This window comes from Geotrypetes seraphini, chromosome 2 (assembly GCF_902459505.1).
Source record: "Geotrypetes seraphini chromosome 2, aGeoSer1.1, whole genome shotgun sequence".
NCBI classification, from domain to species: domain Eukaryota; kingdom Metazoa; phylum Chordata; class Amphibia; order Gymnophiona; family Dermophiidae; genus Geotrypetes; species Geotrypetes seraphini.
This window is the reverse complement of record NC_047085.1, coordinates 527430823-527448228: the sequence shown is the minus strand read 5'-3', so window position 1 is coordinate 527448228 and position 17406 is coordinate 527430823. Positions and strand designations below refer to the sequence as shown.

The 17406-nt window shown below is 46.4% G+C and overlaps 1 protein-coding gene across 3 annotated transcripts in view; it reads right to left on the bottom strand.

Annotated features, from left to right (window-relative positions):
* Positions 1–719: 719 nt before the first annotated feature.
* The window catches only part of SLC4A2 (solute carrier family 4 member 2), a 205222-nt gene continuing 188535 nt past the window's right edge, over positions 720–17406 (bottom strand). For all 3 annotated transcript variants that reach the window (XM_033932744.1, XM_033932743.1, XM_033932745.1), the window contains 4 exons: positions 15603–15856; positions 15344–15513; positions 6539–6712; positions 720–1519 (listed from right to left, as the gene is read on the bottom strand). In XM_033932744.1, coding sequence (XP_033788635.1) covers positions 1439–1519; positions 6539–6712; positions 15344–15513; positions 15603–15856 — 679 coding nt within the window. In that variant the 3' untranslated portion in view covers positions 720–1438. The remainder of the gene's footprint in view (positions 1520–6538; positions 6713–15343; positions 15514–15602; positions 15857–17406) is intronic.

The window sequence follows — 17406 nt, the reverse complement described above, 5'->3', positions numbered from 1 at the left end:
ATCCAAACAGTAACAAAGCCTTGATTGATTTGTTGCTCATTAGGATAACTACTGCTTGCCATTATTTTTCAAGGACCAGCCACGTCAAAGAATGATGCTTGTCTGGGCGGTTGTTTCTTTACCTACACAGATGCGCATAACATTGACAGACTGTTGCATCGATTCTAGTGTGTACGTCTGAAGGGAATTTTTAAAAAGAAAGTACAATTCTGGACTCTCTTGTGACACACCCAGAATCTCTATGGGGCACCCCACTGTGCCATGGCACACAGTTTGAGAGACGCTGCATTAGATGGTATGAAAAGGGCAGGGACTGCCCCAAATCCTGGGAACACCCACAACAGTTACTTCAGGGGTTCTGCACCTTTGCAGTTAATATGAAATAGGTACAACATTTCTGTGCAGCTTAATAAATAGGCTTCAAGGTATTTTCCTTTGTTTGCCACTAGCAAATTGCATTAGGTGATTGGGGGTCTGAAGATAAGGGCTGCTGGTCATTTGTGGTATCAGAAACTGAAATGCGTTCCGAAGAAGCTGTGTGATTTTGCAGTCAGGTTCATGGCAGCCATTTGGCCTGTGATAGGGACCTTATAATATCTCAGTGCTGACAGTGGGGGTTTCTGTGTGTGAAGAATTAAAACCGGGCTCCATTTTGCAAGAAATCCCCAAAGTAAAGCTTTGAGTCCCCTGCCCCAAAAATTAAACACGGGACAAGAAAATATCAAATCTACATTTATTGACACTAGTACGTTTCAATTATTTCTTTAAATAAAATAGAAGAGCTTTATAGAAATACCTGATTGTTTGATTGCTGCTTCTCTGATAACAAGCAAGATTAAAGCATTGAAATCATCACGAGGTTCTCTACAACTACAACACTGCTGTGTCTGCAAGAGGCCAACCATTTGTAGGTCTGAGGGATGGGAGGCTATGAAAAGCCTCTTGAGGGTCTGAAATACTAACATAGGTTTCAATCATTTGGGGGGTATTCAAGCCCTGTCCACAACTCTTCCAAGATACCTCTAGAGCTCAAAAACGAATGGGTAACTAATCTGAGAAGAAAACAGGGAAGTGTAGAAGCCAAAAAGGCAGGTGTGCAGATTAGGACCACAGCTGTCCTGCTGCCAAAGCCAATCCCCTCTACACCCTGGCAGGGGCAAACTAGCCCTGCGCCAATCTTCCAGACCCAAAAACCCTCATGTCTTGCCCGTTTTTACTTCCCAGTCAGAGAGGCAAGAGGAGAGTCAGGGTTAACAGTGAGATCCAGTCTCTCTTCTGTTTTTTTTAGGGGGGGGCGGGAGGGGATGGTGGCGGCAGCGACCTTTTCCAGTGCGCAGTGCAGATGGTAGCACAGCAAGACAGAGATGCATAACTCTGAGCTTCTTTCCCGTGGACGGCGCAAAGGGTTGCACCACGTACAGCTTGTCCATAAGGCACCTTACACAGGCATGGGCATCTCGTCATACTCATCCACACCCTCCTGTTCATCAAAGACGGGCTGGGCTTCATTGGCATCTAGCTGCAGGAATGAAATAAAAGGGAAGATATTAAAACCTGAAATCATTCAACAGAACGGATGAGTCGAAAACTAGCTCGAAGCTAGTCCAGTCAGAAAGCAACCTTAACCCTAGAACACATGGCGTACAAGTACCTGCCCAGCCTAGAACCTCCTTAGCCATCTCGTTCAACATGGGGAAACCTACTAGCCCCTAGAACTGCTTCAGCTAGCCTGGGCTGCTCTACCACCCCTAAATATGACCCCAAAAACTGCCTCACTCAGCCTGGGATGCCCTCCTGCTCTTCGATGTGACCCCCCTAAGCTTGGGAGCCTTTGTAGATTTAGAATCATCCTCCCAGTATAGGGAACCCTCTTACATGTAGGGAGTTATTTTTTAAACTGACTCCTGGGCCTGGAGGCTTCAGAAAAGTTGAACCAGTGAGTTAACAGCAAGTGATGCCAGTAAACAAGATCCAATTGGTGAATTCCTCTGCTCAGGTGGGATCCCTTCGCCCAACACTAGTTCCCCACCGACTTAATCCCCCAGTTGCCCCAGGTACAATAGGCAGATTGTGAGCCCACTGGGACAGACAGGGAAAAAGGCTTGAGTATCTGAAGAAATTCATGTAACCTTGGGAGAATGGTGTAGAAAGCTGAATATATATCTAAATACATCCAGTCCTTCAAGCCTCTACCTACGATTGCCCTTCGCATCAGTCCAACTGTCTGACACTGATTTTAAGAGTTGCCAGTTATTGTTGGTCTTGCAAGGATCCAAGCGTTCTTTGTGGGATAGAGCTTTTTCTTGTTGATTTTGCCAATGTGACAGATATTTGGCAAACTGTGTTAGCTTTGCAACACAGCAATTAATGCGCAGTAAGGGCTGCATTAAACAGTCTACTCTGCTCTCCACCATTTTCATTGGTAGACCACCTTCCCTAACTCCACCTACCACACACTCCACCCATATCTAATCTAAAATGTTGCTTATTACCCAACATGTTGCTCCTTAAGTTCTCGACAACTCTTGTGTAATCCGCCTTGAACGGCAAGGTAATGGCGGAATAGAAATCACTAATGTAATGAAATATAGTGTAAAGCTTCAACATCTTCCCCACAATTGGAAGATGCAGGATTGGTTGGCGAGTGGGGTTATGTATTTTGATGAAGGACCATTTATAATGCTGTCAGCTTGGTTCTCGTTGTATTGGGTAGGTGCAAGATTTGCTTTTAAAGACATTTCAGGGTTGGAGTGAATAAGAAACCAGAGCAGATATGGGAGAGATTGAAGGAAGATGATGAAGGTAATCTTTTGGGGTTTTGTGGAGGGGGGAGGTTCTCTTTCAGGTCCTAAGTTCAGCCCTCAAGAGGCAGCGGGAAGTAGAATGAGACAAAAGCCAGGTGATGCACAGAAAGTATATTTATTTAATTTTCTATACTGTTCTCCCAAGAGAGCTCAGTACGGTTTACATGAATTTATTCAGATACTTAAGCATTTTCCCCTGTTTGTCCCACTGGGCTAATGTACCTGGGGCAAGGGGGGGATTAAGTGACTTGCCCAGGGTCACAAGGAGCAGCGTGGGTTTGAACCCACAACTCCAGGGTGCTGAGGCTGGAGCTTTAACCACTGCGCCACACACTTTTGCAAATACAGAGTATACAGTTAGATTTAAAGCTGCTTCTGTGTGTTTATTTCTATAGTATGTCCTGTCTAAATGAATGGTGAGTGTATAGTGTCACAGGGCTGCCCCTATTCCTAACGAGGAAGTCTTGCCAGAAAGGGGGAATGAGGTTAAAATCCCTGAAAGTATTCCTAAGCCTGCTAAAGAGAGTCCCTAGGAATACTTATAAGTCAAGCCTTCCAGCAGTGAAACCTCCTAAAGCCCTGCCTAAAGGAGACAGATCTGGTTATAGGAAAACAAAGGGAAAGACTACATCTCCCAGCAGGCATAGGGCCAGAGAAAGGAAAAAGCAGGAATGACATACTGGCTACACCCAAATAGGCTCAAACTGGTTTAGGCAAGGTGAGAAGTTCTCTGAGAGCAGGCTACCCTAACATATCACTAATTAAAAGCAAATTGGACACGATCTTGAATGAAGGGAATCTTCGGGATCCCAGTCAGCATGGATTCACCAAGGGTAGGTCCTGCCAATCCAATCTCATCAGCTTCTTTGACTGGGTAACAAGAAAGTTGGACTTGGGAGAGTCTTTGGACGTCGTGTACCTGGACTTCAGTAAAGCTTTTGACAGTGTCCCACACCGCAGGCTGCTAAGCAAGATGGAATCGATGGGGTTAGGAGAGACACTAACTGCATGGGTCAATGATTGGCTGAGTGGCAGACTTCAGAGGGTGGTGGTTAATGGTACCCTCTCTAAAACATCGGAGGTGACCAGTGGAGTGCCGCAGGGCTCAGTCCTGGGTCCACTCCTTTTCAACATATTCATAGGGGATCTGACTCAAGGGCTTCAAGGTAAAATAACACTATTCGCCGATGACGCCAAACTATGTAATATAGTAAGTGAATGCAGTTTACAGAATTATATGGCGCAGGACCTGCTTACATTGGAAAGTTGGTCCTCAACCTGGCAGCTAGGCTTCAATGCTAAGAAATGTAAGGTCATGCACCTCGGAAGCGGAAATCCATGCAGAACGTACTTCTTGAATGGAGAAACTTTAACTAGGACTTCAGCAGAACGAGATTTAGGAGTAATCATCAGTGCAGACATGAAAACTGCCAATCAAGTGGAGAAGGCTTCATCTAAGGCAAGGCAGATATTGGGTTGTATCAATAGAAGTTTCGTCAGCTGAAAGCCTGAAGTCATAATGCCGTTGTACAGGGCCATGGTGAGACCTCATCTGGAGTACTGTGTGCAATTCTGGAGGCCACATTACAGTAAAGATGTGCGCATAATTGAATCGGTTCAACGGACGGCCACCAGGATGATCTCGGGGCTCAAGGGTCTCTCGTACGAAGAGAGACTGAACAAATTGCAGCTCTACACTCTTGAGGAACGTAGGAAGAGGGGAGACATGATCGAAACATTTAAGTACTTCACGGGACGTGTCGAAGTGGAAGATGATATTTTCTTTCTCAAGGGACCCTCGGCCACAAGAGGGCACCCGCTCAAACTCAGGGGCGGAAAATTTCATGGCAACACCAGAAAGTATTTCTTCACAGAGAGAGTGGTTGATCATTGGAACAAGCTTCCAGTGCAGGTGATCGAGGCAGACAGCGTGCCAGACTTTAAGAATAAATGGGATCCCCATGTGGGATCCCTACGAGGGTCAAGATAAGGAAATTGGGTCATTAGGGTATAGACAGGGGGTGGGTAAGCAGAGTGGGCAGACTTGATGGGCTGTAGCCCTTTTCTGCCGTCATCTTCTATGTATGTTTCTATGTTTCTATCTCCAGGAGGACTAATCAGCTCCCTGCAGTGAGAGAAAAAGGAGCAGTTTTCCCAAAGCAGGGGAGCCAGCTCCAGAAGCAGTTCCAGGGCCAGCCCCAGACCCAGCAAGCTGCATGCCACAGGTTACAAGCCCAGAGAACCGGGAAGCCACAGGCCACCTCTTGGCAACCAGCTCAGGCAGAGGTTGGTGTGATAGAAGCTAATGAGAATGGTGAGTCTGTGTTTGGGCAGGACAGTGAGATGGCTGATGAGAATCTTGCTTATAATATGGAGGGAGAAGAAACAGATTTGCCCAGCATGGAAGGAATGGAGCTAAGTTAATCTTTTCATGATTAAGAGAGCTGGGAGAAAAGTGGATTGTGTACTAGATTAATATAAGGCTGAAGTTGTGTTGAATCTTTCAGCCATTGTGTTAAGGGAACCACAGGAGTGGATTCCTTCTGTGGGCCACTTGGCTGTACCCCAAGTGGAGTTGGTGCCTTACTGAAGAAACTTTGCAGTTTGGACAAGTTTTTCGTTTTTATTTTTAGATGGTGGGCTTGGAATGGACAATTATTTTGTGTTTTGAATACTGAAATGATACACAAGGTGATACAAACCTGAAAAACTTGTTTGAAAGTTTGCTTTTGATTTATGAACAATAAAGTATTCCAAGAAATTGCACCATTATTGCTGGACCTCTTTATTATACCAACACCAAGCTACCAAAAAAGAACTTCGCAAAACCGCTCGGCTGAGGTTTGTGTGTACTAGGGACGGCCACTTGCTGAGCCTGGTTTGGACGCACCCAGTCACAATAGGCTTGAAGAGGCAGAAAGGGAGATTAAGGTGTTGCAGTGGTCTTTATAGATTTGAGTCTTGTTCTAAACCTAGTGTCTGTTGTTGTTAACTTCTGATCTTAACACATTTTCCAGGATCTTTCTTCTGTTCATAATTTGGTATCTGTTTGAAACAATGGCTGTAAATTGACAATAAGCCCCTGTCTTTAAGAACAGGTAGCTGGAGCCATGCTTTGTCTGATTTCCTTAAGCATCTGTTGAAATTCCAGGGCTGTGCAGGCTTCTCCCCAATACTATGCCGAGGGTACTTTGTTAATCTCAAGTACTGGATTTTTAGAAGTCATTTAGTTAGATTGAATGGCCAGGAGCCATTCAGCCTGTCTGCACTAACATTTTCAGGGGCAGATTTGTTTAATGTAATATCCCATAGGCCTTTGCTGACACAAATGCTGACAGCCAGCATACGGGAATGTAATGTTGGCAATGAACAGTGGGTTTTTGGCATTAAGCTTTTTTACATCTCCCTCCTGAGCTGAAAAACAGCAGCTACCATCCTTTGCAAACCACGGCTAACATGGGCACTAAGTCTGGCCACTATGTGTCGCTGTTGCGCAAAGGCTGCAACTCACTCCTCACAGGGGCTGAGAACACTGACTCTTCAGCATCCCTCACCCCCACCAGAGAAGAAAAGACCTGACCTAGGACCTGAAGGCAGTGCACAACTGAGTTGCCATCAGTCCTATGATCAAAGTTGGATGAATTTTGGAGACAGAAGGCAGGAATGACCAGATGGTAGATGAGGCAGAGCAGTAAAGAAAAGAGTGGATGCGTTTCAGCAGCCCGCCCACTTACACATTTGATCTCACGGTCTGTGAAGATGCGACTCAGCACGAACATCCGGAGCGGAACGGTGAGGATCAGGATGAACGGGAAGGCTAACGATGCTGCAGTGGACATAACAGCCCACAGGACGGCCAGACACACCAGCTGGATCCCTGTAAATAAATGCATCCGTAGTGTGCGAACCTGAAGGAGAGGAACAGAGGACAGAAACCATTCATGTAAGTCACAAACCACACGTTTCCATCAAGAGCACGTACACTCATGAATGCTGGCATTTGCGTCATGTGCAAGGATATGGAGTCGTGCAAATGACCATTTTCAGGCTACACACTATTTAGAGGGCAGCCGAAACCAGATTTTTCGATTTTGGCCAAACCCAAATCCTTGGCTGAAATTCTCCACTCAGTTTCAACTGAAACCAAAGCAGAAATCGAAACCCTGGCAGTATGGTCCCCTCACAGAAAGTGGGTCCCCTCCAACGCCTTCTAACAGAAGGCTACCCACCGCCCTCCCATCACCCATAGGCTCTCCCTTGTTCTATGTTAGAAACTCTGGTGGTCTCATGGCCTAGTCAGAGCAGGAGCGTCTGCGCAGAAGGACAAAAGCAGCCATTTTGATTGCGGAGCAGACTTGGGCAGGAGTGACCGAGGATCATTCCTGCCCTGACTAGACCATAAGAACATAAGAACAGCCTTACTGGGTCAGACCAAGGGTCCATCAAGCCCAGTAGCCCATTCTCACGGTGGCTAATCCAAGTCCCTAGTACTTGGATTAGCCAATATTCCACACTACCGCTCCAGAGCAAGCAGAGGCTTCCCCCACTAGAGTTTCTAAGGTAGGCCTGAACCAGTGTTCCCGCTAAGCTGCGTTGGCCTGCGCTCGCGCACAAAATATTACATCGCAGCGCAAAGTTTCTCTTCACAGCGCACACACGCGTCGGTAAGGTAAGGGGACGCATTGGGGGGATTGCACTTCCCCACAATTGCCATGCTTCGGTTCCTCTTCTTCCTTCCTTCCTCCCCCCCCCCCCCGCGGGACCCTGCGGCACCATCAACTCTTACTCCCTCTAATGTCGGCCCTGCAGCTCCAGACTTCCTCGCACCTTCTCCCCTCCCCCTTTGGATCGCTATTATTTTAAATGTTATAGCCGCGGAGCTGTATCCATCAGTGGAGATGTCTAACCTCGGCCTGCCCCGGAACTCTTACTGCAACAGTGACTTCCTGTTCCTGCCTAGACGGGCGGCTGCTGCAGTAAGAGTTCCGGGGCAGGCCGAGGTTAGACATCTCCACTGATGGATACAGCTCCGCGGCTATAACATTTAAAATAATAGCGATCCAAAGGGGGAGGGGAGAAGGTGTGAGGAAGTCTGGAGCTGCAGGGCCGACATTAGAGGGAGTAAGAGTTGATGGTGCCGCAGGGTCCCGCGGGGGGGGGGGGAGGAAGGAAGGAAGAAGAGGAACCGAAGCATGGCAATTGTGGGGAAGTGCAGAGCTGCAGGGAAGAGTGTTGCGGTACCCAGCTGGAGGGAGAAGGAAGATGAGGGAGGGAATTAAAGGAGATGCCAGGGCTTGGAGCGTAGGAGGAAGGTATGCCAGTCTAAGGGAAAAGGAAGGGGGAGATGTGAGAGCATGGAGGGGGAGCGAAAGATGGAAGAAAAGGAAAGGAGAGAGATGCCAGAGAATCAGGGAAGGGGAGATACCAGACTATGAGGAGAGGTGTGGGAGAGGGAAGGCGAGGAGAGAGATGCCAGACCAATGGGGTGAAAGGAGAGATGGAAGGGGGAGGCATACAGTTTCTGGAAGGGGCATAGAAGGAGAGAAGATGCCATATAGGGGAAGAGAGACAGCAGACAGTGGATGGAAGGAAGAGAGTTACAAGAAGATGAGGAAAGGAGAAACCACAGAAGACAAAGGTAGAAAAAAATTTCTATTTATTTATTGCTTTAGGAGACATGTGTCACTGTTTCTGTGAAGCATTGTATGCAGAGTCCAGCTTCTTGCTGGTTCAATTTAACCTTTGTCTATGTATTTTTATTTTATCCCCCCTTTTACAAAACTGTGAAGCGTTTTTAGCACCAGCCTTGGTGGTAGCAGCTCTGATGCTCAGAATTTTATGAGCATCAGAGCTGTTACCTCCGTAGCTAAAATCCACACTACAGTTTTGTAAAAGAGGGAGGGGTTAGTTTGTGATTACATATTCCTTACTAGGCGAAGGTGTTTTCTGTGTTCTGTGTGTTCGAAAGACATGGTTTTCTGTTAGGATTGACGGTGTAGGATTGATCTGTGCTGGTCTGGCTTGTTTAGTTTTACAATGGGTGTATTGATGTACTGCTCACTGCAATATGTAAGATGCTGCCTTTTCCTAGGTACTCATGTGTGACGTGTGGTTTGTTACTAAAAATCATGTTTTTCTTACAGATGGGGGGGGGGTGCCAAAAAATGATGGGCCCCGGGTGTTACATATGCTAGGTACGCCACTGTATGTAAAGATACCAGAAAGCTGGCGTAGCAAAAACTTCTAAGTTTTGAGTATTTAACCCTCCCACAATCTCACGGGCACTCGTTTCAAGTTTATTGAGATTTTGATTTAAACGCAATATCAAATATTTTCAATGCGTATAACAAAAATAAATTTGGGGAAATAAATAAAACCATTTGAACCAGTGTTCCCGCTAAGCTGCGCTGGCGTGCGCTGGCGCACAAAATATTACATCGCAGCGCACACGTTTCTCGTCACAGCGCACGATCGGAAGAGGCGTACGGCAGATGGCAGGGCGGCGAGAGGAGAATCGGGCGAGTTGGCTCATAACTTGCTGGCGCCCGATATTTTTGGCTCACGGTGAAAAAAGTTTGCTCACAACACCCGCCCGCTTAGAGGGAACACTGGGCCTGGGTACGACATATGGGTGATGGGAGAGCGATGGTGCTTTTCATCAGTGAGGGATGGAAGAGGTGGAGATGTTTTTTTAGTTTTTAGCCCAAAACAATTGCATATTCAATTGAAACCGAAACATGGCTGAATTGGATTCAGGCTGGTTTTGGCACCAAAGCTGAAACTTGATCAGCCTTTAGCGCTATTCTGTAGGTACACACAAACATTCAAGGGCGCGCACTTTGTTGATGGGCATTCAGATGGACAGAGGGTACATTAATGCACATGGATTTTAAAAAAAGTATAACCCTCCTGCGTTCATTCACAACCTAAGTGCGATCATTTCCACCACTTGTACAGCTGAGACAAGTACTCAAGCACATTTTTACCAACCTATCTAAAATTAAGGCCCACCCCCTTTATAAAATTACCCTCCGAACGGCACACATGACATTACATAAACTCGGTTCTTGTAACCTGCAATGTACCCTATTAAAGAGCTTGATGTGCGTTCGCTCTCAATGGACTGTGGTTGCTTGACAGGGAAACATAGGGTGTGAAAGATTTCATCTGTTCCCTTTATTTGAATTAGAAATGGCGATGCAGTCTTTTTGTCTAGGTGCTTCGGTGGCGCTCTGAAGTGGCTTCCCCAGCTCAGCAAGGCATCTTTCAGACACCAGCTATGCACACAGATACGTAACTGCAGAAGTACATTCATCCAGTTCAGCCCACACAAACCAGTCCTTTTCAGCTCAAGGTCTCTGCAGATGCTGTGTTCAGGTTTCCTGCAATCACATGCAGAGCGCTTGAACAATGCTGTGAAACTGGTTCATGTGGGCTTTTTTTTTCCACTTTCCTTTTTAACATAAGAACATAAGAATTGCCATATTGGGACAGACTGAAGATCCATCAAGCCCAGTGGCCAACCCAGGTCACGAGTACCTAGCTAGATCCCATGTAGTAAAACAGATTTATGTTGCTTATCCTAGGAATAAGCAATGGATTTCCCCTTTCTCTTTTAAGAAATTAGCCAAACCTTTTTTAAACCCTGCTAAGCTAACCACATTTTCTGACAGCAAATTCCAGAGTTTAATTACACATTGTGTGAAGAAATATTTTCTCTGGTTTATTTTAAATCTACTACTTAGTAGCTTCATCGCATGCCCCCTAATCCCAGTATTTTTGGAAAGAGTGAACAAGCAATTCACATCTATCCTTTCCACTCCACTCAGTATTTTCCAGCTCAATCAAAAACCAGGGTGGAATTTTACCCATTTTATTTCCCCTTCCTTACCCTTAGACTGCTTAGTCCAGTGACTGCACATCCACATACCCCCCACCAACTGCAATCCTGAGCTTAAATCCAGCCTTAATCTTCAGGAAAGCTGAAGGCTTTACCTCCCTGCACTTTCAGCCCTTGGCAGGGGCCCAGAGGCTTTTCACAGCCTGCCTTAGATGATACTTCCCTCGTCTCTTCTTTCATCCATCAGTGTGGCGTAATAGTTACAGCTACAGCCTCAGCACCCTGAGGTTGTGGGTTCAAACCCACGCTGCTCCTTGTGTCCCTGGGCAAGTCATTAATCCCTCCCATTGCCCCAGGTACATTAAATAGACCGAGAGCCCACCGGGCCAGATAGAGATTTGTAACCCATTCTGAGCTCCTTTGGGAGGATGGGCTAAAAAATTGAATAAATCAATATATGTGTGTTGTTTCTCAACTTCTTTAAGCCAAGTACCCCCTAAGTCTAAGAAATATCAACCAAGTTCCCCTAACCAAGCTCTGCCCAGACCCTGCCCCCCTAATAATAGCACTAATTGTAATGCAATTTCTTTCATTCATTTTTCATATACACACAATATAATCTTACTAATAATATATAAATACTCCAGCTGATGAGGACCTTCAAGCTAGGTCAGCTGAGAGCTTCCTCTGAAGGTGGCCGAGGGTCCCTTTTGCCAAGCTTAACAGGCAGCAGCAGCATCCTCGAGACTCAGTGGCTCAGGGATGCTGCCAGCGACTACTACGCTTGGTGGAGGGGAGTTCTGGACGTCTCTGGAGGAGGTCCTCAGCAGGCGATGCTTGGGGATCCCACCCTGCCAAAGCTAGAGTCAGCAAGTACTTCAACACTGGAGAAATAAAACCAGAAATGCATTTCCTTTTCTGTTGAACACAATACATCTGCTATATACATTGCCAAAGCTAGCATATTCAATCAATAAATTCCTTTCTTTTTTTTTTTTTTAACCTTTGTTGTCTGGAGATTTATTTTTTTCAAGTTGGTTCCAGTTTCTCTTTTTTGTTCTGCCCTGTCTTCTGCAAATACTTCTTCAAGAGGTTGCTGTCCTTTGGTTCCTACCATAGTCCAGCATTTCTCTCTTCCTTCCCTCCCTTCTATCCTGAATCATTCTCCCTCTTTTTCCCCTCCCCTCTCCTGCACAGCATTTCTTCCTCTCTCCTCCACCCCCATGTGCAACATTTCTCTCTCTCTCTTTTTCTCCCTCCCTTGCAGCAAAGGAAGTGGAGAAAAAGAGGGAGGGATCCAAGCTGCATTTCTCCCATCCACCTACTGCTACATCCAAGATTTCTCCCTCTCTCATCCCCTGGACCATGTGCAGCATCTTTCGCCCCTGCCTATCAGCCCTATGCCCACCATTTCTCCTTCTGTCACCCCTCTCCAGCACCATGCCACATCTCTCCCTCCACCACTAGAGTTCAGCATTCCTCCCTTTTATATCCCTTTCAATCTGTCCCCTGTTCTCTCTCTCTACCACCATTTTTCACCCTCTCATCCTTCTTTTCCCCATGCATCTCTATCTCTCCCCTCTCCTTCCCTATGCCCCAAAATTCTTCTCTTCTTCCTTTCCCCATGTGCACCATCTCTTTCCCTCATGCCCAACAATTCTCCCTTTCCATTCCCTCCCCCACCTCAGCATCTCTTTCCCTCCCTCCTATGTCCTATGTTTGTGCCCCCTTCCTCCCTCCATTTCCATTTCTAGACGGCAAATGGCTTTCAGTTCAATGCGGTTTACAAAGAAAAAAAAGGAACAGCAACAGTGACCTATAAAACTCATTGAAAACAATCACGTGGATTAAAAACTGGTAGGCGGATAGGAAACAGAGAGTGTGGGTAAATGGATAATACTCGGACTGGAAAAGCGTCACGAATGGAGTGTCGCAGGGTTCGGTGCTTGGGCCCATGCTCTTCAACATATTTATAAACAACCTGGAAATTGGTACGACGAGCGAGGTGATTAAATTTGTGGATGATACAAAGTTATTCAGAGTAGTGAGGACACAGAAGGATTGCGAAGACCTACAATGATACATAAACACACTCAAGGAATGGGCCGCCAAAGGGCAAATGAGGTTCAACGTGGATAAGTGCAATGTGATGCATGTTGCTAACAAAAATCATATGCACGAATACAGGATGTCCAGTGCTGTACTCGGAAAGACCCCCCAGGAAAGAGACTTGGGAGTATTCAAGTTTCAAGAAGCCGTCCGCGCAATGTGCGGTGGCGGCATAAAGGGCGAACAGAATGCTAGGAATGATTAAGAAGGGGATCTCAAACAGATCAGAGAAGGTTATCATGGCGCTGTACCGGACCATGGTACGCCCCCACTTGGAAAACTGTGTCCAACATTGGTCGCTGTACATGAAAAAGGACATAGTACTACTCAAAAGGGTCCAGAAAAGAGCAACAAAAATGGTTAAGGGACTGGAGGAGATGATGTACAATGAGAGGCTAGAGAAACTGGGCTTCTTCTCCCTTGAAAAGAGGAGACTGAGAGGGGACTTGATTGAAACATTCAAGGTACTGAAGGGGATAGACTTAGTAGATAAGGACAGGTTATTCACCCTCTCCAAGGTAGGGCGAACGAGAGGGCACTCTCTAAAGTTGAAAGGGGATAGATTCCGTACAAACATAAAGAAGTTCTTCTTCACGTAGAGGGTGGTAGAAAACTGGAACGCTCTTCCGGAGGCTGTTATAGGGGAAAGCACCCTTCAGGAATTCAAGAAAATGTTGGATAAGTTCCTGCTGGACCAGAACATACACAGGTAAGACTAGAACTCAAATAGGGCACTGGTCTTTGACCTAAGGGCCGCCGTGTGAACGGACTGCTGGGCACGATGGACCACTGGTCTGACCCAGCAGCGACAATTCTTATGTTCTTAATATTCATAGTTACCAAGGACATTAATTTCCTAGAAATCTAACAAACAAAGATGATTTTAATCATTTTCTAAAGTGTAGGTAAGATGATGATAACAATTTTCAAAGTTCATCATCCCAACTAGCTGCCTGAAAAGCAAGTGATCGTTGTAAAAACCTCTTGGAAGCACAGTCTCGTGCCGAAGGGAATAATAATGAAATGACCCGTAACTGGCGAACAGTATTGAGAAAACTAAATTGAGTCATGGAGGACCTCTCATATACTGACAGACTGAAAAAGCTAGGGCTTTTCTCCCTGGAAAAGCGGAGACTTAGAGGAGACATGATAGAAACCTTCAAGATCATGAAGGGCATAGAAAAATAGACAGGGACAGATTTTTCAAATTAAGGGGATCAATAAGTACAAGGGGGCACTCAGAGAAATTGAAAGGGGAGAGGTTTAGAACAAACGCCAGGAAGTTCTTTTTCACACAGAGGGTGGTGGATACATGGAACGCGCTACCAGAGGATGTGATAAACAGGAGCACGCTACAGGGGTTCAAAGAAGCTTTGGATAGGTACTTGGAAGACAAAGGGATTGAGGGGTACAGATAAGAATAAAGGTAGATTATAGGGATGGGATTAGAGGTAAGTTACAAAATTAATCAGGGACCACTGTTCAGGCACTAGGCCTGATGGGCCGCCGCGGGAGCGGACCGCTGAACAAGATGGACCTCTGGTCTGACTCAGCGGGGGCAACTTCTTATATTCTTATGAGTCACTAAATACCTGGGGGCCTGTCCTTAAAGAACTCTATAACAAAGTGATCCAAATTTATACAATACTCTGGCTTCAAAAGGGAGCGAGTGAAGTTCTTTATAGTACTGGGTGACATGATCAGATTTCTTCAGATTGTAGATCAAGCGAATGGCCGCATTTAGGATTTTGCTTAATTTGTATCCCAGGTTCATGCCCCCTCCCTTCCTTCTGTGTTCAAATGCGCTCCCTCCCTCCCTTCTGTGTCCTGAGTTTGTGCCTCCTTTCTTCCACCCTTTGTCCCAAGTTTGTGCCCTTCCCATATCCCAACGTGCTCTTTCCCCCTCCCTCTTTTCCTTTGTCCCATGTTCATGTCCCCTCTTTCCCTTACTTATTCCAATGTGCTCGCTCGTTCCCTTCAAGGCCGTCCAGGTGGGCCTTCAGCCGCACTTGCTTCTTCGCAGGGCCGCGGGCAGCGGCTCCTGCATGCTGCATATGGCTGACCTGGAAGCCTTCCCTCTGACATAATCCGGGTCGGCTTCAGGGCATGCTGGGAGCCTACACGCGGCTTTGTGAAAGGGTGCATGTAGTTGGAGGACAGGAAGAAGGAGATGCTGCTGAGGAGACTCTGCTGAGGCTGCTAGTCTGGGAGGGGTACCAGAGCCAAATTGATGGCCGCAACAACATTGGTAGAAGGGCAGGAGGATACGGCAGTGGCAGTACCGGTAGCAGCAGGAAGGTATGAGATGACAATGCCATGTACAGAATTTACAGGCTGTGAAAGCTGGAGACACCAGTATAGTGCAGGGGTTGAAATCATGAGCACCCACTGTCTGGAGACCAGGTATCCTCCCTTTCACAGCTTCATCTGCAGCTCGACTCTGCATTGGGCCCTTTGTTGGATGCACAGAATTAGAGGACAGAATTTACAGGCTGCAGAAGCTGGAGAAACCAGCACAGTGCAGGGCTGCAATTCTGTATTGTGTTCAAGCCTCTGTCCTCCCATCCTCCACTGTTGTATATTCCCGTACCTTTTTCACATAGGTAACGTCGGGATGGTGCTTTGGGGGCATAAGCAGCAGTTGTAGTCTCTCGTAAAACTGGATCCCATTCAGCGATGTCACTCCCATGTATAGGAAAATTCCAAACAACACGGCAAGTGGAATCTGCCGCAGGAGGTCACCGATCACTATGGAAAGACCTGAAAAAGATGAGAAACAGCTGTGTGAGACAGGGATTCAAATCGCCACTCTGGATAACCGGGATGGAAGAGAAAAACCTGCTTCCTACCCACAAGCACAGCAACAAGCAGTCCAGTCACCCGCTGCTCCTTCACCTCCTGGATCTTGGGCTTGTCTCCTGGAGCCACAGCTTTGCTCATCACGGTTAAGGCGTTGGCATGAGTCACTGAGCGTACGGTTGCTGCGGCCAGCCACGGCAAACCAAACAAGGCACAAAATCCACCCATAGAGACAATCAGCCAAAGGTCAAAATGGAAGCCTGACCCTTTCACTAGCATCCTCTCCTTTTTACTGATAATCAGGCTGTAGAGAGAGAAAACAAGGCAGCCTGTCACAAAGGTAACCAAGATCCCTTTCCCAGCATCCTCTCCTTATAATCGGACTATGAAGAGAGAAACATGGCAGCCTGTCACCAAGGTAACCAAGATCCCTTTCCCAGCATCCTCTCCTTATATTAAGACTTTGAAGAGAGAAAACATGGCAGCCTGTCACCAAGGTAACCAAGATCCCTTTCCCAGCATCCTCTCCTTATATTAAGACTTTGAAGAGAGAAAACATGGCAGCCTGTCACCAAGGTAACCAAGATTCCTTTCCCAGCATCCTCTCCTTATAATAAGACTTTGAAGAGAGAAAACATGGCAGCCTGTCACCAAGGTAACCAAGATCCCTTTCCCAGCATCCTCTCCTTATAATCAGACTATGAAGAGAGAAAACATGGCAGCCTGTCACCAAGGTAACCAAGATCCCTTTCCCAGCATCCTCTCCTTATAATCAGACTATGAAGAGAGAAAACATGGCAGCCTGTCACCAAGGTAACCAAGATCCCTTTCTCAGCATCCTCTCCTTACTAATAATCAGGCTGTAGAGAGAGAAAACATGGCAGCCTGTTACTAGGTTAACCAGGATCCCTGTCTCTGGATCCTTCCCTCCCTACTAAGAATTAATATTTTAGCTTATTTTTATAACCCCACCCTGGCATACAGTGAGTCCCACCCTATCTTTACCTCAGTTATGTAGTCGTTCAAATGGGCTGATACCTCAGGAATCAGTTATTACATTAACAAATAGATTCTAGAGAGCATATTGGATAGCAGTTAGTCATTATAATGAGAAAAGCACACAATACACCCATTGTGCAAGCTGAAGGCCTAGGAATTTTCTGTTTTATGCAAACATTTTTCAGACACACTGCGAAGAGAGAAAATGGGAAACATAGAACTCCTTCATGTCTCTGAACCTGAGCTACTGATCTCTTGGGACCAAGTAATTTTTGTGCATATATGCTCCATTATTAACGACTATGCCTCATATAAGCACAAATTCTCCTGCTTACACTACATATAAGGGTTTACCCAACCTCTTAAACTAGTTGCCCCCTTATAAAATTATCCCTCACTTGTTTTCAATTGTTTTGTATTGTTGAAAGGGGATAGAAAGTTGAAAGAGGATAGATTCCGTACAAACGTAAGGAAGTTCTTCTTCACCCAGAGAGTGGTAGAGAACTGGAATGCTCTTCCGGAATCTGTTATAGGGGAAAACACCCTCCAGGGATTCAAGACAAGATTGGACAAGTTCCTGCTGAACCAGAACAAACGCAGGTAGGGCGGGTCTTGGTTAGTGCACAGGTCTTTGACCTGGGGGCCGCCGCGTGATGGACCACTGGTCTGACCCAGCAGCGGCAATTCTTATGTTCTTATGACTCGCGAGGACTGATCGCAGCCATTCAGAAAAGAGCGGGGGCCCAAGTGGGACTATGGAAAGCTTTGCTCCTGACCGCCGTGCTCTTCTTACCTCCGTGCTGTTGGCTGGGAAATAAGAAGAGACAGCTAGGGAGGGAGGGATCACACTGGACC